Source organism: Daphnia magna, linkage group LG7 (genome assembly GCF_020631705.1).
Source record: "Daphnia magna isolate NIES linkage group LG7, ASM2063170v1.1, whole genome shotgun sequence".
NCBI lineage: Eukaryota > Metazoa > Arthropoda > Branchiopoda > Diplostraca > Daphniidae > Daphnia > Daphnia magna.
The window spans coordinates 13,426,554-13,452,004 of NC_059188.1; the positions used below are offsets into that span (position 1 = coordinate 13,426,554).

The 25,451-nt window shown below is 41.3% G+C and overlaps 6 protein-coding genes across 14 annotated transcripts; all 6 read right to left on the minus strand.

Annotated features, from left to right (window-relative positions):
• Nucleotides 1-31: 31 nt before the first annotated feature.
• Nucleotides 32-1,871, minus strand: LOC116926066 (elongation of very long chain fatty acids protein 4). The gene is made up of 7 exons (XM_045176382.1): nucleotides 1,577-1,871; nucleotides 1,290-1,477; nucleotides 1,140-1,220; nucleotides 702-873; nucleotides 496-623; nucleotides 270-425; nucleotides 32-196 (listed from the first exon to the last, which is right to left on the minus strand). Exons 1-7 carry the CDS (start codon nucleotides 1,677-1,679, stop codon nucleotides 173-175), a joined length of 852 nt encoding a protein of 283 aa, XP_045032317.1. The 5' UTR covers nucleotides 1,680-1,871; the 3' UTR covers nucleotides 32-172.
• Nucleotides 1,872-2,069: 198 nt separating this feature from the next.
• Nucleotides 2,070-5,710, minus strand: LOC116926070. Of its 2 annotated transcripts, XM_045176384.1 has the most exons (7): nucleotides 5,537-5,710; nucleotides 5,324-5,465; nucleotides 4,864-5,194; nucleotides 4,414-4,809; nucleotides 4,096-4,208; nucleotides 3,610-4,022; nucleotides 2,070-2,774 (listed from the first exon to the last, which is right to left on the minus strand). In XM_045176384.1, the coding sequence occupies exons 5-7, from the start codon at nucleotides 4,138-4,140 to the stop codon at nucleotides 2,540-2,542; spliced, it is 693 nt and encodes a 230-aa protein (XP_045032319.1). In that variant the 5' UTR covers nucleotides 4,141-4,208; nucleotides 4,414-4,809; nucleotides 4,864-5,194; nucleotides 5,324-5,465; nucleotides 5,537-5,710; the 3' UTR covers nucleotides 2,070-2,539. The 2 variants fall into 2 exon arrangements, with proteins under 2 accessions (XP_045032319.1, XP_045032320.1); XM_045176385.1 differs by lacking the exon at nucleotides 4,096-4,208.
• A 1,303-nt stretch (nucleotides 5,711-7,013) lies between these two features.
• LOC116926035 (protein retinal degeneration B) lies at nucleotides 7,014-14,064 on the minus strand. 5 transcript variants are annotated; one of them, XM_045176360.1, is made up of 12 exons: nucleotides 13,045-14,064; nucleotides 12,847-12,979; nucleotides 12,566-12,769; nucleotides 12,336-12,478; nucleotides 11,630-12,262; nucleotides 10,482-11,578; nucleotides 10,017-10,390; nucleotides 9,552-9,927; nucleotides 8,810-9,480; nucleotides 8,587-8,713; nucleotides 8,447-8,480; nucleotides 8,248-8,306 (listed from the first exon to the last, which is right to left on the minus strand). In XM_045176360.1, the coding sequence occupies exons 1-11, from the start codon at nucleotides 13,120-13,122 to the stop codon at nucleotides 8,471-8,473; spliced, it is 3,846 nt and encodes a 1,281-aa protein (XP_045032295.1). In that variant the 5' UTR covers nucleotides 13,123-14,064; the 3' UTR covers nucleotides 8,248-8,306; nucleotides 8,447-8,470. The 5 variants fall into 5 exon arrangements, with proteins under 5 accessions (XP_045032293.1, XP_045032291.1, XP_045032292.1 ...); XM_045176358.1 differs by lacking the exon at nucleotides 8,447-8,480 and having other exon boundaries at nucleotides 7,014-8,306; nucleotides 10,482-11,560; XM_045176356.1 differs by lacking the exon at nucleotides 8,447-8,480 and having other exon boundaries at nucleotides 7,014-8,306.
• A 147-nt stretch (nucleotides 14,065-14,211) lies between these two features.
• LOC116926049 (peptidylglycine alpha-hydroxylating monooxygenase) lies at nucleotides 14,212-16,422 on the minus strand. The gene is made up of 8 exons (XM_032932827.2): nucleotides 16,146-16,422; nucleotides 15,910-16,064; nucleotides 15,607-15,828; nucleotides 15,484-15,548; nucleotides 15,305-15,423; nucleotides 15,054-15,204; nucleotides 14,657-14,961; nucleotides 14,212-14,576 (listed from the first exon to the last, which is right to left on the minus strand). Exons 1-8 carry the CDS (start codon nucleotides 16,275-16,277, stop codon nucleotides 14,382-14,384), a joined length of 1,344 nt encoding a protein of 447 aa, XP_032788718.2. The 5' UTR covers nucleotides 16,278-16,422; the 3' UTR covers nucleotides 14,212-14,381.
• Nucleotides 16,423-17,612: 1,190 nt separating this feature from the next.
• Nucleotides 17,613-20,167, minus strand: LOC116934175 (collagen alpha-1(II) chain). Its single transcript, XM_045176380.1, has 7 exons — nucleotides 19,930-20,167; nucleotides 19,690-19,819; nucleotides 19,226-19,601; nucleotides 18,871-19,059; nucleotides 18,610-18,771; nucleotides 18,252-18,368; nucleotides 17,613-18,119 (listed from the first exon to the last, which is right to left on the minus strand). Exons 3-7 carry the CDS (start codon nucleotides 19,434-19,436, stop codon nucleotides 17,899-17,901), a joined length of 900 nt encoding a protein of 299 aa, XP_045032315.1. The 5' UTR covers nucleotides 19,437-19,601; nucleotides 19,690-19,819; nucleotides 19,930-20,167; the 3' UTR covers nucleotides 17,613-17,898.
• Nucleotides 20,168-21,303: 1,136 nt separating this feature from the next.
• Nucleotides 21,304-25,193, minus strand: LOC116926040 (apoptosis-inducing factor 1, mitochondrial). 4 transcript variants are annotated; one of them, XR_006649088.1, is made up of 13 exons: nucleotides 25,032-25,193; nucleotides 24,738-24,925; nucleotides 24,344-24,674; nucleotides 23,734-23,858; nucleotides 23,549-23,679; nucleotides 23,309-23,484; nucleotides 22,946-23,131; nucleotides 22,565-22,761; nucleotides 22,357-22,497; nucleotides 21,890-22,186; nucleotides 21,669-21,827; nucleotides 21,472-21,592; nucleotides 21,304-21,338 (listed from the first exon to the last, which is right to left on the minus strand). XR_006649088.1 is itself a non-coding variant. In XM_045176362.1 (12 exons), exons 1-12 carry the CDS (start codon nucleotides 25,111-25,113, stop codon nucleotides 21,524-21,526), a joined length of 2,079 nt encoding a protein of 692 aa, XP_045032297.1. In that variant the 5' UTR covers nucleotides 25,114-25,193; the 3' UTR covers nucleotides 21,304-21,523. The 4 variants fall into 4 exon arrangements, 3 of the variants coding, with proteins under 3 accessions (XP_045032297.1, XP_032788702.2, XP_045032298.1); XM_045176362.1 differs by having other exon boundaries at nucleotides 21,304-21,592; nucleotides 23,734-23,855; XM_032932811.2 differs by having other exon boundaries at nucleotides 21,304-21,592.
• Nucleotides 25,194-25,451: the final 258 nt, after the last annotated feature.

Genomic DNA, 25,451 nt, shown 5'->3' on the forward strand with positions numbered 1-25,451 from the left:
CACTGGATCCAAAACAGATCTGGAAAAAAGGTTGATTTTTGATCATTTATTTCTATAAGAAGGAGATTCAAACGTACACAAAGAGTATTAATGAAACCTGGAAAGACCCTATTGGTGTTTTGTTTTAAGTGATTGACAGAGTCGTTGAAAGAATGAGCCTCTGATGACTTTTCTATCTGTTTTTCTTCTGTGAATGCTTGGAGAAAAGTGTAACAATAAATAAATTAATATATCTGATGTAACATGAAAACATCGCTTGTTGTCTTTACCTGTTTCTTTTGAAGATAGGCATTCCTGTAGTATTGGCCAAACAGGAAGAGAAAAGAAGACATGTAGACCACTAGTGCATACTGCATCCAAAGGGGAAAGTCACAGCCATAGACCAAGGCTCTTAAACCAAGAACCAAAGCTGAGACAAACTGTGCCTATAAAGCGTAAAGAAATCTTGAAATTCTTTTGTTCAATGTTCAATAATAAAAAGTGGGTATGACAAACCATCTGAAGAATAGTGAGGTACTTTTTCCAACAGAGATACTTTTGGACTTTTGGACCGCAAGCAGCCAGAGCATAGTACAGGTACATGGCAACATGTATGAAGCTGTTGACCATTGCAGCAAAAAAAGCTGCAGTCATTTGGTTGCAATAAAAGGATAATATAACTTAGCAATCAAGTTGTGTATCTATAAGAAGCTAGTTATTACCTGAGCCACCGGGAACCCATTTCACTCCTATCCACCAGAGCATGAACATTGTCGAGTGATGATAAACGTGGAGAAAAGTCAATTGCTGCCATTTTTTGCGCATCACTAAAAAGATGGTGTCCATCATCTCAACCAAACGAGAAAAATAGTACCACCACAAGGCTGATGCGATCTATGCCGAGTAATTTGAACATTTTTAAAAACCAAATTAAAGATTGAAACATTGCTCGCATATTAATTCCATCGCCCAACATTTCGATTCAAAATTCAAAATATTTTATCAAATCATTTCGTCTGCTAGATTGATGTATGGGCTTCTAGCACTGCTGCTAGATGGCGATGCACAGTTGTCGTCTGCTTCGCAAAAGCTTCGAAGCTGTTAGCTGTTGGCTTTTTTTTCTTTTTCTTTTTCATAACAACTTAACTGAAATATCTTACCCGAATTTCGTCGGGATCGTCCGAGTAATTCACTGGCTGACACAACCAATTATATTGCTTCCTATGCTGCGTCGTGGCCAACTGTCATCAACCAAAATCATCTTACTGCATTGGTAGAAGATTGACATGATTGCAGCAGCTGTAACATACCTCAAGTCCAATGTAAAGATTGAGCAACGCCATGGCCAAATTGTATGGTATCAAAATACCCCTTATGGAAAAAGGTTTCCTTTTAGCCATAAATTTTCGGCCGTAATAAACGGACGTGAGGTAGGCCATGGCGATTAGTAGCGTTGGCACCGGTGACGCCATCAGCGGCCATTTGGCTACGCGTGGATCTGCCGGTTGAAAATAAAAATATCGAAAAGTTATTACAACACACCATACGTGACATTAAAAAAAAAAGAACACTAGAAATTCATCCAAATTAAACGTACCTGCTCGACTCATGCACCATCCATAAAATTGGACAAGTCGTTGATAAACACTGACAAAATGGAACGAAAATTCCGAATAGACTCGACTGATGGATGTCTCCATCTTCCTTCTTCTCTTTTCTTCTTGTGGTAAAAAAAAAACCCACCGCAGTCTCTTACGTAGTTCTCACGCTGAAACGTTATTATGCAATCCAAACGACGAAACAACCTGGAGTTATTCCGTCACCACGGAATAAGACGCGTGCCGGCCGCGAAAATGTCGGTTGCTCCTACACCAAACGGCGAGTTGGAGAGTTTATTTTGTCGATCAATAAAGAGACCAAAAGTGCTAGTAGGGGGGAGACCGTAGGTTCTGTAGGGGGAGGAAAAAGAGGGAGAGAGGACCCAACACGATGACGCAGTCGCAGTACTACAGAAACTATAGAAACGTGGAAGCGTTTTCTGATAATTCGAAAAATGTGTCTGGAAATTTCGGAATAATTATAACCAATCATCCTCTTTTGGTGTTTATTTATATCAACTGAAATGTAACACGGCCATTAAAAACAAACATTACAACATAAATAAAAACATTTTTTTCTTTGTCCAGAATTTAAATAATCATCTAATTTCATAGTATCCAATTAAATTTATTTCATTTTGGTAGCCTCTATACGTGTAATACCCATTGACTTTTCAATTCCTGTCGATGCAGTGCCCGATTTGTGAGTTGATACCCATATATGTTTGTAGGGTGCGGGGATGTTGTGCCTTTGGTGCAAATTAAAATTTTAAAAAAAGTTTAAATCAATTAGACGTAAGAATGAAAAACATCGATTAAAAAAGATGGCCACATTCAACATTAGAAAAGAGAACGTAAAATAGCGCACGGAAAAGTCAAATACATTCAATCGGAATTATGGGCTGCTTTTTGTTTTTCCGAGTGGATTTTGTTGTTTTTGGTGGAGGGGGGGAGGTTTAGTTTCAACGACGTGAAGAAGACAAAGAAGTGGGGAGGTCGACAAGCCTCATCATGCGGCGACGGGCAATAGGAGCACGAGCGGAACGACGAATGGTCGCGCCCGATCGACTGGCGGCCGATGGAAAGAAACTGCGACCGAAACGGATGAAATTGGATCTCAAACTGCGGGAAGGACGGGCAGGATGGGACAATTGCTCTTCTTCATCCTTGCCATCCGATTCGTTCAACCCCATCAATCTGTCGTGAGAAATAAAATATCGATAAACGTGTCCAACGTAGTAGGAAGTTATCTTTCGGGATTGACATCGAGTTACATAAGTTTCATCCTCCCACACACGCCATTATAGTTAATGACATAAATTTTTGTGTAAAAAAAAATTGCCGATACGTAGAGCAGTACAGAACTTGGAAACTAAGTTGAACCCTCTTTTTTTTTTAATTATTTTAATTGGTAACAAGTTTCTATCCCAAACTTGATAACTAAATGTGCTATACGGGGCAAGTCTGAAGAAAGGTTAGATATCTCATATCTATTCAATTATGAGAACATCCAAATAGTAAAAATGACTTCCTCTGCATGCGTGATGCGATGTAAAACTGGAAATTTCAGATAAAAGTGGTAGTAAAAAGTTTTGCTTTCAAGGGAATTCGAACTGTGAACGTCTTGGCAACCGGATTAAACGAGCCATCCTGTTCTCTTTCCCAGGATATCGAATACAATTATTATTACTTTTAAATGGATTGAAAAGTGCACAGCTGTGTTATCTTGGTCTTTTGGGTTCCGAATAAAGTTTACTGAAATATGTAAAATATTTTAAAAGGATAAAAATTTCCACGCCGAATAAGGGACTTGAACCCTTGACCTCAGGATTAAAAGTCCCGCGCTCTACCGACTGAGCTAACCCGGCCATACCGAAAAGTTTCAAATTGAACATAAGTACCTAATCGGAATTTTTTATAAGTGAATCGATCGAGCAACGCGTTAAGAATGGGTGGGAAATGAGGTTTTCACTTAATAAAGGACGAAAGGCGACGAAAAAAAAAAAGCGCAAAAAAAAAAACCGCGATATACCTGACGGGCGGCGTCGGCTGCACTTGACGGCTAGCAGTCTTCATCATTCCGCTGCGTCCGAACCGGATGAAATTCTTGTTTAGCGCACTTCGGCGATAAAGTGCGGCGATGGGAGTTGATGCGCTATTACGGCTGGCAACCAAAGGCTCTGCTTCTTGCCGCTTTCGCTGTTGATGAAGACCTTTCACGGCGTTTAAATAATATTCAATTCCCTTATTGTTATTATCATCTTCTTCGGAAGAGGACGAGGCACCGTTCAGCAACTCGTCGTCAATTTCTTCATCGGATATTTCGCCATCCGAACGAACCTGATGAACATTCACGATCATCATCAGGCCGAGAACGACGTAGAGGAAACGCACTCCGTTCATGTTTCTATTGTTTCGGGTCGTTCGTTGGTCTCGATCACCTTGCTGAAAATCCAAGAACATTAACAGTTTTATTAAAAGACGAAATCGTGAATAAGTGTTTTTGCATATAGATTACACAAGGGCAAAATACGAAAGAATATGCAAGTGTTAATTCTTGCATTTCCGGATGTCTGTTGCTACGACTGCTGCTAAACCTTATTTTTAATGACGATCCACCTGCGGGTAAATCTGTTGTATACAGTAACGAGATATCATATCATTGTGCACAATGACACATGCAACAAGAGAGGTAACATGGTAGTCAAGTGCATATGTCTTATCGCTGTGCATGTTACACCCACTACGAAAGGATTATTTGCACAAGTCAGTGGATGTGAAGTAAAGAAAGAAATATAAATATTTTATGTGTTAATGGCTACATGAAAATAGTTACCAATTTACACAGGGCTGTCTGTGACAAGGTGGATGATGAAAGGTGGGCGATGTTGTCGAATCAACGTGACACTCAGGTGTATCTCTGGCGGATAGATTTGACGGCGAGATGGCTGCACAACAGTGGTTCAAGTTGAAGGAATATTCAGACGCGCTTGGGACGAGTTGATGCGTTCGACTGACGGAGTCGGTGGCTGGCCCGACTACTTTTGACTGGTTCGCCTCCGTAAAGGAAACCCACTTCTGATACCCACTCACATTTGCCTCTTTTTCTTGATGTAAACACGCCCCCTATTTCCGTATGGATAACATTCGATTGTGCCTAGAACTTCGTTCAAATTCTATGCAGAGATGATGATGCGAATCACAGCATTAGTTAAAGATGAAAATCGGGTGCCTAAAAGAAAATTTTTATGTATTGCAATCTGCTTAAAGTAGACTACAGTAATACGTAATTTATGGTGTCCATGTCATCTGAAATGTCAGAATGCATCTCAGAGCAACGACAAGTGCAGCAAAATGTTTGATGTCTTTTTGCTTCTTCGAATTCGTTTCATGATTGGTGTTGGGTTGTATCCCATGCACAGGCCACTATTGCTTCACCTGATCTCTATTCAATAACACGGGTGACTCCACTTAAATATACCTGTTTTTGGAATCCTTATCAAATGTCAATTTAATACACATCGGCTGGCATGCGGGAAAACATTTTTTTTTATTTTCTAAATATTTCAACATTGTCCAAGTTGATGCCATCTTGCATTTGTGATGAATCTGGAAATCTGAAAAGAAGAAACAAATAACGTGGGCGATTACATTTGACATTGGCTGCCTTTTGCTGTGAATGTTTTATGACGTAATCGTTCTCTTACAACGATCTGTTCATAAAGTTTGATCTAGATTAATGTTACCATTATTAACACATGTTTTTGCGGATCAAGACTTTTGTGTGAATTGATTATGATTGCATGCGTTGATCCCCACAAGTTTCCCGATTCCATCCGATGCTGTTTTTTCTTAAAGACAAAAGTTGGTCGAACAACAAAATTCCACCTTAAAAATAATATTAAAATGTACAAAAGAAGTAAACTATTCACTTAACATTGCCTATAAATGCAACACACATCTGAGTATAGGGGACAACTGAGAGACGTGACATTTTCAGCAACACAATTTTGCGTCCCCATCGACCCGATCTTTTTGTCGTGTTCTTCTTCAATTGAATATCCTTAAAAAACTGCATCAAATGGACATTCCATGTCATGGCGATAGTCATTGGTTAATCGGTAGACATGGACCTAGCAGAATTGTATATAGGCAGTTCTTTAATCCGACTGGCACCATATTTTCTATAGAAATAATTCTACGTAGTGTATATAAGCTATTTCGTAAAGGTTAAACGGGTTCAGATCAGTGCATAAAATTCTATTCGTATACGCTTCAAATGTTTTTATGATTTTTTCTTTTTTCTTGGGTAAAATGTCGGCTGCTTACGCCACGACTATAGTGAGGTTTCCTTCTTCTTTTGTTCTCACGAAATTGAGTGTAACAATACAATAGCCCCATTTACTTTTGTCACGTTGAAGTGCTCTATCAAATACGACCTTTTCTGTTCAGTCCTTTTCTCCCTTTTAAGTGTATTACCATTTCTGTTTCTTGAATCATTTATATGATGGACTTTTTTCTTAATCAAATTGGCAGCACTGCTTTTAATAGTTTAGAAGGCGAAAAAAAAGGAATCTGCAGATCCCCACTGAGATCAATTAGTTGCTCTTTTTTTAGCACTCTTTGCAATCCTCGAACGTCTCTGCCCGCCGAACCATGCTTTCTTTTCAATCGTATAATCTAGTTTAAAAACTATTAGATCACATCGATGACTCGATAAATCAAAATCCTTTTACGTATCGCAAGGCGCTGTATATTGTGAGGAAAAAAGGGATAGTTCATCTCTTGAAAGTGTGTGCAAGATAAAGGTCTACATTTGAATGTGCCAGTCCATCATCCAGCCATTTCAATAAACAAAATACGTTTACACACACCCGTTGCGTTTCAACGTCACTTCAAGGTTGCATTTGATACTTGTGTGCAGGGTATAGGTTGCCCCGTGCTTGTACAGACTCGAGATAAATATTAACTATGCATCAATTGTCACGTTACACAAAAACGTCGTCTATGCTCCCAAAGTGTTGTAGTTGAGATGTTTTACTAATGCAAATCGAACGCTGAACTCAATTTACGTAAACGTGACTCGTCTATTCGTTATTCTCGTATTCCCTTCACAACACCCATGCTAACTTTAAACAACGTAAATGAGATGTTATGGCTGTGAACAACTAAATGCCAGTATAAAACCAATAGATAGGTAACTAAAATATTTCTTACCTTTTTCCCAACAAACCTCCACAGGAAAAGAAAAACACTTTAATTGCTAGCCAATTCTACTGTTTCCACGTGGCATTGCCATGGTGAACGGTTGTAATGGTGTTCCAACGACAAAAGAACAATTTTGGTGGCCGATCTTCGAATGCAAAGTATCGATAGAAACATCGACTTTTGCATAAAACATGCCAATAAAAAAATTAAAAAAAATGCTTCAAAGAATTGATTTTTCACCGAGAAATGTTATTATTATTATTGTTTGATGTTATTAGTTATATATGTATGTAGTAGTATGACGTATTATAGGAATTGTTAACGACGAATAAATACAGGACATACGCACATACATCAATAACCAAAAAGGACAGAAATTGAGAAACAAAAACAGTTAGTACTAATAAATTTGCAAATGATGGATTGATTAATAAGCCACAGATCAAAATGAAATCAACAGCAGACAACAAAAATATTATTTTTTTGTTTTCACATTTTTTTTTGTTACGTAAATACAGGTAATAATATTATTATTAATGAGTGGTAATAATAATAATACAATATTTATATATGTATGTATATATATATATATATACGTAGTATGTTATTGAAATGAATCACCTTCGTCAGCCAGGTCGAAGCATCACAACAAAAACAAATGATGGGAAAATCACCGTACAGCTCTCACAGACAAGTTCTTTTGCATAAACAAAACAAAAAAAGAGTTACCCTTTCAATGCCAAAAAGAAAATTTAGTTTTTTAACGAAATGAATCAGAGGGTGTAGTGAACACGGATGAGTTAATCCTTTTTCAAGATCATGAATAGCGCCAATGACTTATTATTACAGAACGTTGTCTCGACCACTGCCTTCTCCACACAAGAAAAAGGAAACGACAAGACAAGCGAAAAGTCATTTATATGGAGGAAAAGGCCTTTCAGCCATTGAATAAATACTTGAATAGTTGGAGCAAATCTTTGAAATTATCTCGCCATTAACCCAATGTAATAAATTAAGAGCCCTGAACCAAACGTCAAGCCAGCCATCGTCGACGAGAGAAGAGTGGGGATAGGAGAACGAGAACAACAAGAAAACGAAAAGAGAGAATTCCTGAAATTTCAAGTCGGCTAGACAGACACAAACACAAAGACCGACTAACATGAAGATATTGAAGATAGGTGGAATGAGATTTAGAGAAAAAAGACGACAGTTAACTACATCATTAAACACGAGATAGATAGATAGATGGAGATGGAGATGGAAATGGAGATAGAGAGAGAGAGAGAGAGAGAGACAAAAGGGTTCAAGTTGATGTTGGCAAACATTTTTTGGCTGCATAATTTTATTCTTCTTTAATTTTCCTCGTCCTTTCTGGAGTTACACCTCATTCAGCTGGATTTGGCCAGCGTTGGAGCATTGGTGACGGCTGTTGTCGCCACCATGGTCGCTGTCGATGACGTTGTGTAAATAACTCCAGTGACGACCGTCGAGATCGGAAATGATGTTGCACGTTTAGCCGATCTGACACACACGCACGTTTTCAGTGAGCAAACGAGACAAAAATCCCAATAACGTTAGTTATGGTGGTAAACATTCAACTTGTTAGGACAAAACTACAAACGAGCCTACGAAAAAATGCGTTTTCGACAAGACAAACGAACCGTTTCACTTTTGTTCTTCCACTTCTAACACGGCCTGTTTACAAAAACATTAACACATTTTGTTTTTTCGTTTCATGCTTCATATTTATTAGTATTTTAAAAAATCAGGCAAAATATAAAACTTAAATTTAGATATTCACCTTCGACGTAAAAGGGGGGCTCCGTGGCCGGGTAGAGACAGGCAACCTCTGGGTAGCAAGAGATAAGGATTGATCTGAGCTGGCCGGCATTGATGTAGAGCCAAATTTGACAAATGGCTGGCATAACCTGTTGATGAGACGAATAAGTATTCAACTTTCAGAGAATTGAAAAAAAAAAAAAAAATAAATAAATAAATAATAATAATGAAATAGATAAAATGACCTTCAATAAGAGACTGGGCTTGGCCCTGATGTTTCCGTGATACTTTTCCCACAATGTAAATGTTCTCCGGTTTGATACCGACGCTCGTATAGACGCTAATATCTTTGCTGGATCCATAGGCTGCCCTGATTTCCAATCCAACGTCATTGATCAACAACTTGAGGTAGTCGGCCTTGTGGCGCAGCGGATCGGTGCTCAAGCCATCGGCAAAGGACAACAGGCCGTGAGGGAAGTTGTGCTGCGCCAGCCAAGAGACCACTCGACGCTGCTGCATGTCCGGTCGCCCAGTCGTGTAAATGATCAGGTAGCCCAGCTCTTGCCAATGTCGCACAACGTCCACGGCACCAGCCCGCACCTTGGGATCGCGGCCAGTCACCGACACCGACGCCGTAAACGATCCGTCGATGCTGAAGACAACAGCCTGCGTCCGCGCAGGTAAAACGGCCACGTACAGATCGGCGTAGGTGTGGTCACCGCGGACAACCATTTTGATGGGATGCAGTCCAAGCGGCAGACTACGATCCGGCGGCAAAGTGCAGACCAATCGACCAGTCTTGTCCGTCACTTCCGTGGCGATGAGGTCCCATTCGCTATTATTTGCATCCCGCAAAAAGTGAATGTCCACTTTCTCGCCAGTCAACGCCACCATATCCAGCGGCCCGTACATAAACCTTAATTCCCACCCGCCCCCAAAGATTGAATTCAGTTTGCAGATAATTATCGTGAAATTTCATTAATGTACCTGGCTACAATAACCTGAGGCATCGTTTCGTTGACAATGATATCGTTTGCTCGATGATTGGCACCGATATTCTTAATTTTCACCGACGTTCGTTTGCGCATCCATTTCTCGCATGGGGTGGAAGGACTGAACGGCAACGATCCACCATTGGCGTCCCTTATGTCACTGTAATAATCGTCAGATCCAGCCGAACCTCCTCCCCCAACGCTTCCGTCCAGTCTCATCAATTGGCGAAGGATAAAAGCCGCTACATCGGCAGACTCCCAGAAGGAAGCGTGAAGTAAATGAGGCAGCGCGGAAGGCGGGAAAGAAGTCAAACCATCCGGGCAGTAGAAAACGTAGTCCAGTCGTTTACTACCCCACCAGCGCTGCGAAACTGCCAAATTTGGAATAAAAGTTAATTATTTTTAAAAATCGTGGAGGGATTTGAAAATAACAACAATAATAATAATAATAATATCTTACGTGATGACATTTGAGCTGCCAGAGAATCTGATCCGAGACTATTGTTACTTCCGTGGACAAAGGATCCATCCGATTGCCGTCGTTTGCTTAATCCGTTGTTATCGAGCATCTGGTGATGTTGGTGGTGGGGTGACGCAGTCGATTCTTGAAACAATTGAGGATTGTTTTGAAAAAAATCGATCAAATTGGCGGATTTGCCATCGCCTAGCGGATAGCGTTGATAACGGGGAACAGAGACGGGTCGAGTATTTGCAAAACGGGCCGATAGAAGCGGCTCCAGACGAGCCGAAAGAGGATCCATTGAATGGAATAAATTATAAATGCCGTGACAATGCGGACGGCGGGGCCAATGTTGGCCATGACTATGACTCCACCTAATTCATATTAAACAATTAATTACTATTTAAAAAAAAACCAAAAAAAAAAAAAAAAATATATATATACAAAAAAGAAAATCATGTTTACTTCCGGAAAGCCAAGACCAGTGCGAGAGGGCTGCCTAGTAGAAAACAGTCTCCAACTTCAAAATCTAGGTAATTTTTGCTAGTAGTTGAAATACAACGGCCTGGACCCTGTTCACCGGCAGAGGCGGACGACGCCCGGCGATTGCTTGGCGCTTGCAGATGATGAGTTCTCGTATTCTTAAAGGAGGCGGATATGCCAAGGGAGAAGTGGTCGGTTTTCTTATCCTCTTCGAAAACCACTCCTGGACTGTGTTGCAGTTGATCGGGTTCTTCCGCTATGCTGTTGTCGCTGCCACCGAAATGCGAGTGAATGTCGCCAACTCCGCCGTCGTGACAATCGGATGATGACGAAGATTTACAAAGGGCGTCATAAAGGAGGACGGATCCAGCCGCGTCAGCTACCACGGCTACTGAGCCGGAGAAGCCGCTACCTTCCGGCGATTTGAGGAACTCTGAATAGGCAAGATTGGCCGCCATAATCGTCCGGTTGACTGTGTCGGCATATTCCGGCGACGAGGCGGCGAACAGTGGCAAACACCCAAGGGGTGGCCAGCAGCTGGTGGCGGAAGCTGGAACACTACTAACTGGAACGGAAGGATCAGCTGCCGTCGAATCCGACGTGGCCATCATCGGATGAGAAGCGTCTGGCGGAGGTGGAACAGCTGACGATCCACCTTGTTCTAACATCGAGGAAGAAGAGCAAGACAAACTGTTGAGGACGGTGATTGCATCTGGGCACAATGTGGGGCACGAGACGAGACGGACGGCCAGACGACCCGAGCATAAACTGGGGAAATGTTGGCGGATGACGGCCTCTAAATTGCTGCGGAACGTGGCCAAATCGGCGGCTTTATTGGCCAGTTCGGATGAGACGTCCAGCACGGTGCCCCCATGAAACACTAAAATGAGAGCACTGGCAGGATGAGTTTGTTGTGACGACGTCCCCCCTGCGGTGCTACTAGGCGATTGAGAACGGCCACTTCCGCTGGCTCGTAAAAAATTGTTGACGAGTTTACGAGACGGACGGCGTTGATTGGCATGTCGTTGCAAGTAACCAGCAGAGAAGATACTGTCTCTTTCCTGAAACAACGAGCGAAACTGTTATGATGATGAACGAACGTCTCTTTCAAGTACTTATACCATCCTCACTTCGATTCGTTCGTCCTGGATTCTGTCGGCCGGATCCAGCAACTCGTCAGCATCTTCGCCTTGCGGAACCAATTCCATCGAGCTCCAACGAACCATGGTAGGCGACAGAGCTCCTCCTGCCTGACCGGAACGCCAGTCTTGGCAATCAAAGAACTCGTCGTCATCGCTGCTCGACTCGGAAATGCAAGACATGGGCCATGATGTGGTGGCAACAACTCCCTGTGGTACCGCTGCAACTACCGGCTGGCTGCCCTTGTCCACAGTTTCTTCCCCGCTGATGTTTGGGGATGCTGGCACCATACTTGATGGTATGACACTATTATTCTTTTGCTCCTCGTATTGCTGTTGTTCCAGTCCACCATCACTGGTCGTGGTCGTCGCTGACGCCATTTTCTTGGCCAACGCCTCCTGCGTTTGTCTTTCCAGTTCGCGGATGTCATCCATTGTTAGGTTGAACCATTCATCCTGCCAAGTCCACGCCTGTCTATGAGCTCGCACCATCGTTTTCCTTAGAGCAATGTCGTGGATGAACCGTTCGATCTTGGCCTGCATTCCCCAGTACTTGAATTCAACTCGGCATAGTTTGTAGGCGCACATGATTGCCTTGCCATTCGACAGAGGCAATTTTTGGCCCTGTAATTTGAAAATTGAAAAACTTATCCTTTAATAAAAATATGCGCAAGCTCGAAGATCTGATTAAGCGAACCTTGCATTCGCGCCAGTAGTCCTGAATCCAAGAATCACTTAAAGGCCCCCTGCCCGTTTTGCGGCTAACGTAGACGCAGGGATCTTCTTCTTTGATGTAATCGCTAGCTGTGGGCAGTTGATCTTTCACTACATCAATCAAATCTGTCTCCAATCCAAAAATATAAAGGTCCAGTCAAATAGACATTAAGGTCAGTTACGCTTCGCTAATTATGTATAGACATTACGCACCGACGGCTCGATCGTTCAGCTCCGATTTACTAAGTTTAAAGACGTTTTCAACGTCACCGCAATCCTCACGGTAGACAGTTTCAATGTCCAGACTAAACTTTTCAATAAAAGGACAGGTGTAGCGAGTTCTGGTGTAGGGATAGGCATTCCAGGCCTTCTCCTCCACGATGAAGGCAGATTTGGGCAACAGAGCCTTGAGCCAACCTAAATACATCATTGAGGAGGGGGGAAAAATCATTCAATTCAAAATCAATGAGGCAACATTCTTGAAACTGGTTTACCAGGCAGATGACTGCCAACATGGAAGATTTTGTGAGTATATTGTCCCGCCCCACCTGGGCCTTCAGCGTAGGGTTCATTGACTAAAATCTCAACCCCACTGCCTTCGCCACAGCTCTCTTCTCTGCTTTTCTTCTGCAACCGTCAATTGAAAGGAGTTTAATTGACACTATAACTGAATAGGAGAGAAGTATACTCACAGCTATCATGTAGAGTTGGGCAATCCTGTACTCTTCAACAGTAAGAGGCAAGGGTATTCTATATTCTTTAATCAACATGGTGAAAACGATAAATAGACCTGAATTCACCGACTCTTTGGCACATGAAACTTGGCTTCAGGTGTTGGACTGTACTGATCACATTGGGAAATTTCTATCCAAAAGAAGCCTTATTGAAGCCATAATTCTATTATGGTAACACTGACCGGCAACAGACACAGGAATGGAGCAGACATCCCATTAGGGTATCAGACGGAAAAGGAATTTCAACACTACTGGAGCCAGGGGGGGGGGAATGAATTTTGCAACAACAACAAGAAACAGTATAGAGAGCTGAGTTCTGGTAAATCTCTTTTCACAGTAGGGAGAGGTTGAGTAAGAGCTCTAGTGCTCTATCCCCTCCCTGACCCACACTAAAGTAAACAGTTTGGGAAAAGTGAGTCAACAAACAAATGAAGAGGCTGCAGGATGGGCGGAATTCCATTGTTTCATCTGAAAATCTCGCCGTTTGACGAATAGGCTGCCACTGATGTGACGCATTTTATTAAATGCTTGTGAAAAGAAAAAAACCAAGAGGGAAAACGGAAAGTGGAAAAAAAAAATGTTAGGACTGTCGACCAACCACGCAAACAAATGCCACACCGCCCGACTGGGCGACACACACGATACGCAAGTTAATTGGAACGAGGCCGGATGTTTAGCCAGATACAGCCTATTTACAGCTAATTGAATTGAGGTCTAATGACTAAGGGGAACGCGGGAGCAGCCAAGCCAAGCAACACAAAATCGCCATTCGATCTAGTCTTCTTCTTCCCTCTGACCTGCCACTTGGCATTTGACAACAAACTTGCGTACTAAAACGAGGAACGGGTCGATTGCGTGTTTCACCTACAGTTGAATTTCTACTTCACAGATGGCTCTGTTAAACAACAACATTTTTTCCTCCATTCTGACGTCACAGACGAACGGGTATTGAGTTCGCCTTATGATTAGTCCCCCTTTTCCAATGGGGAATTGGAAGCCATATCTAAATCCCTCTGCTAGAAGGCGATGTCTGCGTGTTTCCAGCGTCATTCAACTTGACGAATATAAGACTCCATCACTTGTCACGCAAAAACTGTCTAAAAGCTGGCAGCTCCACAGTTCTCAAAGAGGGCAAAGCACAAATATATTCCTTTACCAGCTTTATAACTAAGATCAAAGAAGACAATTGAATGTAATGAAATTCAGAGCATGCGTTTAACATAATACCCCTGTTAAAATTTTGCCAATCACCCAGAACGTTGAGTAATATTGCAATGTCATTGATACTTGTTATCTTACGACAAAAAGCGACGGTAGAAAAATAAAAAGGACCAAAAATTATCTTCTCGTTGTTTCTGTTGTCGAATGGCTTTCTCATTATCATCAGCAACCTGGCTGGATTTGCTGCTGCTTGTTGTTTCCTGGTCTACATTAACGACTTGGCGTTGATTGTCGACCTCCTGTGCTACTGCTGCTGCTACCGCTACTTGCTGTTGAAGAGTTTGACTTGAATGCTTCACACTATTCTAGTAGAACAAGCTTTTCTTTGTTTTTAGCAGTGAAATAATACCGGACTGAATGATTGATCCACGTTCGCCTTTTGTTCGGCTGCGTTTCCCTTCCGCTTTTGAGTAATGATTTCTGGATGATCCTGGACGTCGCTAGAATTCTTCCGCAATTGATGGTTCCTTTTGCCGTGAATGGCATAAGCTTCCAGGACAGGGTTGCGTGGGGGAGGTTCAATTGAGTCAGCCGGATAGGCTTTATTTTGTTCGGGGTTGCAAACGTAACCGCATGACTGGAATTCTGTTCCATTATCAGCGTCTGTGTAGTACATCATGTACACGTTACACATTTCGTCAGCTCCCGAACCACCTAATCGTATTTTTAAAATGTGAAATGGTTGTTATAAATCATTCAAGAAGGAGAAAGCTGTTTTCTAAATTTAGCACAAGTTTCTCGTGTACCTGAACGAGTGTATGTGTCCTTTCCAAGAGAACTGTAAGTGCACCTAATCAAAATTTCATCGCCTTTGGCCACAGAGAATTCTCGCGTTGTCGGATAAAAAGCTTGGGGCCATTGAGGGTTTCCTTTGATCATCAGTTCTGTTCCATGTGTCTAAAATCGAATTAAAATTTGCATAAATCTAATTTTCCCAAGACATCTAGTTCAATGTAGCCAATAGAAAATACAGGACAATGTGATTTGCTGACATTACCTTGGGGTCATATTTGTAGGCTGTGATGACTGTGCCCAATGCGTGAGCGTGGACTCGAGTAGCAAAAACGTTGATGGGCACGGTGGAGTCAAGCGGGCAACAAGAATCCGAATTGACGACTATTAACGCTCAAAATTGGTTCAAGAGAGAGCAGTTGAAAATATGTAAAACTCTGTTACCTGCTTGATGCGGTGGGATTTCGGGACTCGCAACCATTAACAAAATGCCGGCGATGTATTTTTGCCTGATTGATTTGGAAGGTGAATGAATGTAATAGCTATACAGGAATATGATTGAGTTACGGTTCAAAAGTGATTTCCAAATCCAATCCAGTGTAGTCACGTTCGCCTGGCGGCAATTTAGTGGCGTAATGCACTTGAACGACTAGATATTTCACTCGTGATTTGCCCGTGCCACCGATGCGGAAGCCAACCGATGGAGGTAAACGAGTGCCTGCTGCGTTTTTCGCCCAGGCGTACAAGATTCTCGTCGATCCAGTACACGTGGCGTGAGAGCCACAATTCCTATTATAAAATTACAGGTACTGTATATATAGTCGAATTCGCTTTAGGGTAATTGCCACGTAAGAACAATGTATAGCCTACCATGAAGGTGTGTCTGGTGAGCTGGTAAAAACACCAGCACAACCACTGAGAATCATGTGATGAGCTCGTTCTGCTGTGCCTTCCACCCGGAATTGAGTAATGTACATTTCTTTTTCTGGGTCCAATTTGAAGGCCGTGCAGATGTAATCATCATCCTACAAAATTCGATTGTATTAAACACTAAGTATAATAAATGGTGAAACTTAATTAGAAGGATTATTTTGCTTGGAATTTACCCTTTCAGGGACGACACCTGGCATCCGCAGCTGGTAGGTGTTGGTACCGGGCAAGGGTGGCGGCATTTGAAGATAGCCGTCACAAAAAGTGGCACAATAAAAGGCCACCAATGACACAAACCAAAGGGACATTTCAAAGTGGATAAAAATCGTTCTGTTTAGAGGAGAAAGAATTATAGACGACTAGCCACGAAGAGTGGCCGGTAGGTACAGCGTGAGGCCCAAGAACTTTGACGATGACGAAGCCACTGGGAGGTGAACGAAAGCTCAAGGTGAACCGCAGGCAGAGATCGCTGGCCTTTCAATGGATTTTTTTTCCACCTCGTGAACAAAAGCATGAAAATTTGTGGAGTGCCAGTACATCCCTAGCAGATGACTACTTGTTTTCTCTACTAGTGCTCCTATTGGTAGTATCTAAATAGAATGGCTGGGAGGCAGTAAATTTTTGTTTGTTGATTTAACCTTGTAGCAGCAGCTGTATGCGTGCATTCATCACTGACAAGATGACGCCACAGCATTGTAGAAAGATTGAGGATAGAATCAAACGTCTGGGTGGAGCACACGTTTACTGGAGGCTATCCATGGTGTAAACTAACATGGGCAATCCGACGACGCCCGCCACACATCATCATACTTTCAACGATGATATCGGCAAAAGGATGTCAAAAAAGAAAATAGAAGCTTGCTGTTGTGTACATCTTGCATGCGTGTACCGGTGTCCCTAGTTCCGTATGCCTACTGTCCGATGAGAACATAAACGTATAGCCCAAATTCAAAATGACAATAAAAGGAATAGGTCGTCCTAATGTACTGGAGTACAAAAATAGAATGTTGTAGTCTATAATCGCAAGCAGAGTGATCAGATTCGGATCGCAAGTACTGCCGTAAAAGACCTATGCACATTTCCATGGTTGCCGGTCCTAGTCTGCAATTTGTTTACATTATTTGCATTTTTTTAAAACACATTTTTGTAGTTTCACGAAAAAACAAATAATAAATGCCATAACGTAGACTGTTACAGCCAGAAAATACAAAACATATGCTTGAGTGATACGCGTAGTGATCCATAAAAGGTTAAAAGCTATACGGATTGTTTGTGGTGAAACATCACAATCACATTAGCGACCAAAATTAGACATAATCAACTCACTGAATTAACAGACGACAAACAGCTTTTTTTGCTGGATATTTGTGAGTTATTGATTGATTTGGGGGGAAAAGCCATCGACAACGAAGTAAATACAAAAAGCATGAATTATACCAATAAAAGAATATGGGAACATCAGGCTCCAGTTCCGGGAGGCTTCATCTCTTCTGAGTCAATATTTAATCATCTTACATCCTGTGTGTTAAATTACATCAGGAATTAAGGAGCAAGTATGCTTCAAGGAACTTTGCATTAGCAGTAGGCTTTCCACTCACAATAGCCGCAATTGCTAAAAATGAAAACAAGAGAACATTTTGGGGTATAATATTAGATTTGCTGCCATTTATTCCATACAGGTTTAGTTCGACAACTATGAAGTAGACGTGGCAAATCCGGATTTGATATGCATGAATATAACATAAACAATGAGTCAACTTAACTACGCCAAAGCCGTAATCCCATTATAGCGTTAGTATTGTTACATCTATTGCCCAAATAATGAAAAAATTGTTAAAAAGCTGACACCTAACACCTATACCAAGAAAGAAGGATGCTTGTTTTTGGTTACATATAGTTAAACATAAACGGTGCTGTTTGAATAAATTTTTATCCTGTTGGTCCGTCTGGCCCAACTGGCCCAACTGGCCCTGCTGGTCCGTCTGGCCCTACTGGTCCTGCAGGTCCGTCTGGCCCTACTGGTCCGTCTGGTCCTACTGGTCCGTCTGGACCTACTGGTCCGTCTGGACCTACTGGTCCTACTGGTCCGTCTGGCCCTACTGGCCCAACTAGTCCTGTCGGTCCCGTTGGTCCAGTAGGACCCGTTGGTCCTAAACATACAGTTATAAAATAAATTAAGAAAAAAAGGAAAAAAAAAAACACAAAACAAAAGGAGAAAACATTAAGTATTCTTTCTGAAACGACGTGAACATACTGTTAGACTCAATGCCATATTGTCTTACCGGGCGGTCCTTTGAGCAAGTTTTGTAGAAAATTCAATTTCCAACCGAAGATCTTTGGATCTTGTCCTTTGTTTCGCCGAAATTCAGGTGCTTCTTCATCTTCTTCATCAAATAGTCCTAGGATTAAAATGAATCGTAGCACAAAAACGTAAAATATGTTCATTGTCAAAAGTCGCTGTTCACGTAGGCTACAGCAATAGAAAATTAGTAGTAGGGAGCCTTTTTGTTCGCTCCAGGGTTATTGTGCAGGCTTAACCCGAAGCAAGTTCTTCCACACTCAATTTACCCTTATTCAAGCCAACAACCAAACTCCGGGTATCGATTCAAGAAATACAGCCGAATTAGCAATTTAGATTACCAGGAGGTCCTCTTATACGCGTTGATAGTCCCCCATTTTGAGCGAATCCACCTCTAAAGCGTCCATGAGCTTGCTGCTGGGCCTCTGTGTCAGACTCGGATGTTTGGAAATACGTAGGCTGTAGATGATATGAGCCATAATCAGCAGCTTCTGTTGGGTGGACTATATAATATAGAATTCAAAATGTCAGTAATTCAGTGACGATTAAGACACGGTTAAGACACATTAAAAAAATTAAACAAACATTTCCATATTCATTACCTGGAGGTCCGCTGAGTAAAACTAGTCCTTCGGCGACTTGTTCGTCGTACAACAATTGGTCCTTTAATTGCTGTTCTCTGTAGTATGTTTGGTCATACGGTTGCGATTGAATCGGTGGAAGCCAATTGGTAGGTCGGGGCGGATAATACATTGGGTAGTTGATCACGAGAGCTGCCGTATATGGCTTGACTAAAGTTCAAAATTAATTTGTGCCTAAACTATCTCTTAATGGCTAATTTAAATATTATTGTCAACTTTGAAGAGCAAATCCTAAATACGATAAAGTGTTTGCTATCTATCTCCACGTCGCATAGCCTACACGTAACACAAATAATCCAAGAAATACTACCGGTACCTTGTTTGTGATTCCTTGTCGACTGGAAATCACTCGAAAGATATCGCATCTGCGAATACCAGGGAGAATTAGGTACTTCCGGATGTAGGTATGCTAACGGATTGGGTTGGTAATATTTCGCACCGAATGCGATCGAATTGTCGCTTCTGCTCTTGCCGGACAAAAAGGCAAGAACAAGACAACTAGACAAAAAAAGCAAAGAAGGAAACATTTTCTAGATTCCTTGATGTTGTCTCAATGGTTAACAATCAAGTGTTCCATTTTGTAGGCAACTTTGCCTCTTTATATATACGACTTTGCCCTTTCCGAATGCGTTTGTTGTTCGGAGAGGCTTCCAGCTGTTCGATAATCTACCACCCGATACACCGAAATATATCTAAAATAATTAGTGGAAGCAATTAAAAACAGCAAATGCTTCGTGACAACTGTCTGATTTATAGATGTTAGCAATTGTTCAACCTTACCACCACTGCTGGGTATTTGTCCAAGAATCTCTTCCGTTTCTTCCAGTGTTTTTTTTTCTTTTCTACACGCCATTAGCCAGAAATCGATCGTTCGGAAACGCTTTCTCTTCCAAATGTTATACGCATTTTGCTAAATAAAAAAAATATATAGATAAATTGAAATGTCATTGATCGCTTTCCTTGTCGTTGTTAAGTTGTCATCCATGACTTTGTAGCGAAAATGTGCTGATAATAGCTCACCTGATAATCCGCCTAAGTCACAGAGTACGATGCAAAATTGAATTATTACAAATGTCAGCGATACGACTTGTTCCAATTAAGAGGAACAAAGGCTTGGAATCCTGCGTGAAAACCGCAAGGTGGACACGACTCCTTACTTCAACGTTTGGCCGGTAAAGAATGTGTCATGAACAGGAATAGCTCATCCGCGATGAAGGTTTGCAAGTAGAACTAGTGATGTTGAACACTTGCTGCGAGGAATAGACGCAGTTTATGGCTCTCACACTTCACTCAGACTAGGAGATAAGTATTGGAGGACATTTGCCAACTTCAAGGGTGTTTAAAGCCTCGCTTACACTAGAGGTTTTTTAAGCTTTTAAGCTTTTAATTTTAAGAAGTTAAGGTCTTAAGCTTTTAAGTTTCTGGCTTACACTAATAATTTTTGAAAGTTTAACAGCTTAATAACGTAAAAGCTTAATATCTTAAACATCAAACTGGTTTGATATTTGAGCTTTTAAGTTGTTAAACTTTTAGGAAAGTTTAAGCTCTAGCCAATAGGAATATTCGGCTAGTGCGTACTTCTTCGTAAATTTTTTTGCACTGGTGCCACCACGAAGGTTCTTATATTTGTAGTTTTATTTCGGATGTCTTTTACGAATAAGATATTTCTTTATAAGTAGAGTTACCGCAAATAAAAGAGCTGTGAATCCAACAACAATTTCGTTTCCACTGGTACACGTAAATATCGTAGTTATCCATTTTAATGACGCTTAACATCAACACAAAAATAGCACTTCGTCTGCTTATATTTATTTGCGTTTGCATGAAAACTAACTCCGCCTTCTTTTTTAAAAAAAGTCACTTGACAGTGTAAGTTGAAAAATTAAAAACTTAGCTTAACTTCTTAAGAACTTAAAAGATTAAAGAACTAAAAGCTTAAGAAGAACCTCTAGTGTAAGCGAGGCTTAACACACCGCACAATTCTTTAGTGGTAAACCAAGAGTTGGAATTATACAGAAATGCAATTTTGCTCGCTGCCTAAACTCCCTGCAGTTGACAAAGGAAGCAGACCACAATCACAGCCATTCATCTAACGGCCCTTGTTTCATCTACAATTGAAACACGTTTCATTATTTTGTTTGTTGCCTCTTTCTATTATGGTACAACTATAATCCTATTTCACTGGATTTGGTGACCTATACGCTACTACAAGTCCTTTGTCATCCGAGTAGATAGTCACTCTTCACCGATTTGTTTTCTAAGGAGCTCAGAATATGTAAACAAGATGCCACAGAGGGAAGGGAAGTTAAATATATGTACAAAAGTACCTGAAAAAAATGGGAGGGGGAGGGGGGTGAGCCAATGTCGAAATACGAAAATTGTTAATTTAAAAACTTCGGATCTCCACTAACTGTATTTCGTCCATCGTACTGCAATTATACAAAGAACCGCCGTTAACATCACCGAACAAAATAAAAAGCTCAACTCCGACAACACCGAGACGGGTAGTGGGAATGGGAGGTACAACAATTTCACTTTCTACACGATTTCGACAGGCTTTACCTATACAACTGGCGGGTTCAAAAGTGAATAACAATCAGCAATTGAAACCAGTTCACTCGTGTAAATCGAAGAGTTTGGCCGCTTCAGCGAGCTTGTCGGTCGTCAAGCCTTCCTTCAAAATCTATAAAAGCGTATTAAGAAGTTTAAGAGCATTAAAATGATGCAAATAACTTGAGGAAATCTACAGTAAGTCTTACCCTGCGAGCGACGGGAATCTTGTTGAATACGTTCCAGAGGACCATACCGACCACAACGTCATTCCTCGTGTAAAAGACGATTCCTTTGCCATAATGTTCACCCTGGACTGGTGCGTGAAGTTTGTTCGATTCTTTCATGGAAGATTGTTCTGTGGCAGCCTGCAAGCGACAAATAAAAATTATTACACAGTTAAGGTTTCATCAGATGAAATAGATGGTACATTTTCCGTTTCTGATCGAACACCCTCGCCAGTGGCTTCGACAACAGCTTTCGGGGTGTCAGCGGCGGTCGATTTGGCAAAAACAGCCATCGTTTCCAATGACGAGTCTACGATACCAATGGCTTCGTAGCCAACATGCGGTCCCAAGTCTGACCAAAACATGGACTGGTGCCAGTATGGTTTGCCAGCCCCGGTCATGTTCTCGCCCACTAGTCGACCAGACACGACAGCGTGATCATGATGTTCAACACGTCGACGGCCCAATTTAATATCGTAAAAGCAGGCAGCATCACCAGCCTAAAGTGAAAAAGATATTTCATTTACAGATTGTAAAACCAACTTTGAAGAAAAACTTTTTTTTCTCAATAACTTCATATACTATCTAGCAACAACATCACGGACATCAATGTTGAGGTTTGTTTAATCACAAGTTACAATAGAAGAGATACGTAAAGTAAGGTGCTCACCACCCAGACGTTAGACCGCGCTTCAAGCTCGGCGTTGACTCGGTAACCACCAAACGTGGGGTCGATTTCCAAACCTGAGGCGACAGCCAAATCCGTGTTTGCGTCCAGACCAACAGCAACCACAACATGATCGGTTTTAATCTAATGAAAATAATCGACAAAATGTTACATTACATTTAATGCAAGACTACTATGCAGCTGGTGATACCTTTTGCCCATCCTGCAAGGTCAAAACGACCTTATCATCGTCCATGGTTGCTCCCTCGACGTGCGTCCTGGGCAAAACCTGAACACCCTCACCCTTCACCTTCTCGGTCGTCCATTGGCTCAAGTATTTCGGGAGAACTTTGCCCATGTTACCATCTTCTGGAAAGACTTGAAGTACTTCCAGTCCACTAGTTTTGGCTAAACAAAAACAACTGGTTTCATTACATCATTCTGTAAAGTCCAACTGAAGAACGATAATGTTGGCTATTAATACTCTCAGATACTATCTAGCAGGAAAATAATCACAATTGTTCAACATTCCATAAGGTTGTAATCACAGAGATGTGTAATCTGATGTGAATCATTTTAATGAAGTCTTTACCTCTTCTTCCAAGAGCACATGCAAGTTCACTGCCGAGGAATCCACCACCGATGATCGTGATAGATTTGACTTGGCGAGATATAGACTCGAGTCGCCGGAAGTCATCAATGTTGCGGAATAGTGTCACGTGATCCTGGACATTTTCCGGAGCACTGCTCAGCGACGGCAATGATTTCGGTTTACCACCTAAGACGATGACAATAATTAATGTGGGTGATGTTTGAAAATTCGGATATTTGAAATGATAATTAAACTAGGGCTCTCAGATACTATCTAGCAGGAAGATGATCAAGGTTTTTCAACATTCCAAAAAGTTATAATCATTGAGCCTTTAATTGTTAGATGAACATGAGAGAAATTCACCTGTGGCAATAAGGCACTTATCGTAGGTGATGCTGCGACCGTCATCTAACTCAGCTTTACGACCGACAATGTCCAGTTTAACAACACGATGTCCTCGCACAACTGAAACGCCACCATTATCTTTGGCAACCAATTCAACAGGACTGCAGTAGAATTCATCCTGTTCGAAGAATAGACTAAATACAAGTACAAAATTTCGTTAAAATACTCCCAACATTACAACATGCGTAAGATAGTTACCTTCGTTCTTTACCGTTCCACTGCTTAAACTTAAGTTTGTTTGACACTTCAGGATCGTCACTGAACCACAGTTCTTTCGATAGTGGTGGCCTCATGTAAGGCAAGTGATTTTCTTCACCAATGACCAAGACCTAGAACGGATCGTACAAGTGAAATGAAGAGATATAACAAATTATTTTTATTACCTTCGCTTTAGGGTCACGGGATTTTATGGCACGAAAGGCGGCGAATGAAGAAGTCCCGGCTCCGATTAATAGATAAGGAATATGGACGGGTAGATCTCCGACGATTGCAACTACGGAAGGCGCTACTACATAAAACACAAAAAAAACAAACGTTATGAAAATTCAAAATTTTTTTTTTGTTACTTACACTACTTAAGGAATTTTTAGTCAAAATCAACACAACTTCCCTTGAAATTGTATTGCTTGTATAGTACAAATTACAATAGGTTTTTCAACAACCATTTGATAATTGCATCTAACAGGTTACTCACAACCTACAAATTTGATTAAAATTGGCCAGTATGGCATGTTACACACAGTAAACTCTGCAAGTTTACCAAACATTTAAAAGATACGGCACTGGGATTTGATTCGCAATTTTCCAAAACCAGACAATATTTTTGGATTCAAATCAACATGGCAGTTTTCTAAATTTCACCTATTCTGTCAAATAAACATTTGTCATATGCTAATACCTAAGATTTTGATCCCGCAACTAGATCTGACCCTTCAACTGCAACAATCTCTACAGGCAAGGCAACACTCACTGTAGCATCAGATTGAACTTCACCTTCTGACTGGTCAGAGGGTCCTGTTTGATCTCTGCTTGGTTCTGCAACAGCTTCAGCATCAGGTACGGCAACTGGAGTGACTTCCTCAACTACTGGTGGTGCAACCTCTTCAGCAGCTTCTGGAGATGCATCTTCGACTACAACAGCTTCTACTGGAGCAGTCTCCTCTACTCCAGCTGCCAACACTTCTGGATCAGACTCTTCAGCAACAACTGCTGAAGCAGCAGCGGCAGCCGCTCTCTCACGGACCTGCTCATGACTGAGCACACTTACCTTTGTATTTTTTACATCAGGTCCATAGTTCAGGTAGAATGAACCTGATTGATAGCCCTGGAAAACAATGTTTTAAAGTTAATACAGATAAAAAGGTAACAATGTAACACTACAACGAACCACAAAAAGTGTGAATGCAGTAAAGCCCAGTCCTGCAGCCAAGTGCATATTGTACTTGGACTGCTGACGGGAATGTTCTGTTGCCCACGAACCCTTGGGTGTGGGCATCTCATTCAACGTGGGCGGCTTGATTGCTGGAGTTTTGCTGTAGCCATGGTCGGAGCCAAACCTTTTAGTAGTACTTTCGCCTAATTAATACACATGGCATCAATTCCTAAATTTAAGCTACATAATATCTTAAGATAGGTAGTTAAATTAGGAAAAACGTAGAAAAAAAAGGGGATTGTAGCTCACCAGCATATCGTTGTCTGCCATGTCCAAGATTTGACTTGATGGTCGACGAACATTGAGAGACTACTTGCCGGCACCGGTACATCTTTTTCTCAGCAAGTTTTCGAGTCCCCCAAAAATGGCCGAGAGAGGAAGAAGAGAGATAGAACTACAGTCGAACACGTGACCAGTACATGTTGCCAAAATTGAAAAAACTAGAAATAAAATTTTCTTTTTAAAAACAATTAAACTGTTAATTAAAGTTTAAAATATATTTATAATTGTTTTTATTATTTAAATTTATTTCTTAAAGGATTTTTAAAACGTAATGAATTTAATTTAAAGCTCGATACAAGTGTCCTCTATGGCGATAAAACACACTTTAGCAATTTGTCTTCTCACCATTCAATTTTTGAAATGGTTATTTCCAAAAATCCATTCCAA

Excerpts from the sequence above, each read along its gene's own strand:
- LOC116926066 (XM_045176382.1), bottom strand. The coding sequence starts at position 1,679 with ATGGAGACATCCATCAGTCGAGTCTATTCGGAATTTTCGTTCCATTTT. Across the intron at positions 1,221-1,289 it reads ATCTTTACATTGGACTTGAG|TTGGCCACGACGCAGCATAG; the intron begins GTATGTTACAGC and ends GGTTGATGACAG. Across the intron at positions 624-701 it reads ATGGGTTCCCGGTGGCTCAG|CTTTTTTTGCTGCAATGGTC; the intron begins GTAATAACTAGC and ends AAATGACTGCAG.
- LOC116926070 (XM_045176384.1), bottom strand. The coding sequence starts at position 4,140 with ATGCAAGAATTAACACTTGCATATTCTTTCGTATTTTGCCCTTGT. Across the intron at positions 4,023-4,095 it reads CTTTCGTATTTTGCCCTTGT|CAAGGTGATCGAGACCAACG; the intron begins GTAATCTATATG and ends TTGGATTTTCAG. Across the intron at positions 2,775-3,609 it reads CAGCCGACGCCGCCCGTCAG|ATTGATGGGGTTGAACGAAT; the intron begins GTATATCGCGGT and ends TTCTCACGACAG.
- LOC116926035 (XM_045176356.1), bottom strand. The coding sequence starts at position 13,122 with ATGTTGATTAAAGAATATAGAATACCCTTGCCTCTTACTGTTGAAGAG. Across the intron at positions 8,714-8,809 it reads AGCCCAGTCTCTTATTGAAG|GTTATGCCAGCCATTTGTCA; the intron begins GTCATTTTATCT and ends TCTCATCAACAG. Across the intron at positions 8,307-8,586 it reads GCCCCCCTTTTACGTCGAAG|ATCGGCTAAACGTGCAACAT; the intron begins GTGAATATCTAA and ends CGTGTGTGTCAG.
- LOC116926049 (XM_032932827.2), bottom strand. The coding sequence starts at position 16,277 with ATGTCCCTTTGGTTTGTGTCATTGGTGGCCTTTTATTGTGCCACTTTT. Across the intron at positions 16,065-16,145 it reads CAGGTGTCGTCCCTGAAAGG|GATGATGATTACATCTGCAC; the intron begins GTAAATTCCAAG and ends CGAATTTTGTAG. Across the intron at positions 15,424-15,483 it reads AATCCCACCGCATCAAGCAG|TCGTCAATTCGGATTCTTGT; the intron begins GTAACAGAGTTT and ends GAGCGTTAATAG.
- LOC116934175 (XM_045176380.1), bottom strand. The coding sequence starts at position 19,436 with ATGTTTCCTTCTTTGCTTTTTTTGTCTAGTTGTCTTGTTCTTGCCTTT. Across the intron at positions 19,060-19,225 it reads GACAAGGAATCACAAACAAG|TCAAGCCATATACGGCAGCT; the intron begins GTACCGGTAGTA and ends TTTGAACTTTAG. Across the intron at positions 18,369-18,609 it reads GCGTATAAGAGGACCTCCTG|GACTATTTGATGAAGAAGAT; the intron begins GTAATCTAAATT and ends TTTTAATCCTAG.
- LOC116926040 (XM_032932811.2), bottom strand. The coding sequence starts at position 25,113 with ATGTACCGGTGCCGGCAAGTAGTCTCTCAATGTTCGTCGACCATCAAG. Across the intron at positions 24,926-25,031 it reads TGGCAGACAACGATATGCTG|GCGAAAGTACTACTAAAAGG; the intron begins GTGAGCTACAAT and ends TGTATTAATTAG. Across the intron at positions 23,680-23,733 it reads CCCGTGACCCTAAAGCGAAG|GTCTTGGTCATTGGTGAAGA; the intron begins GTAATAAAAATA and ends GATCCGTTCTAG.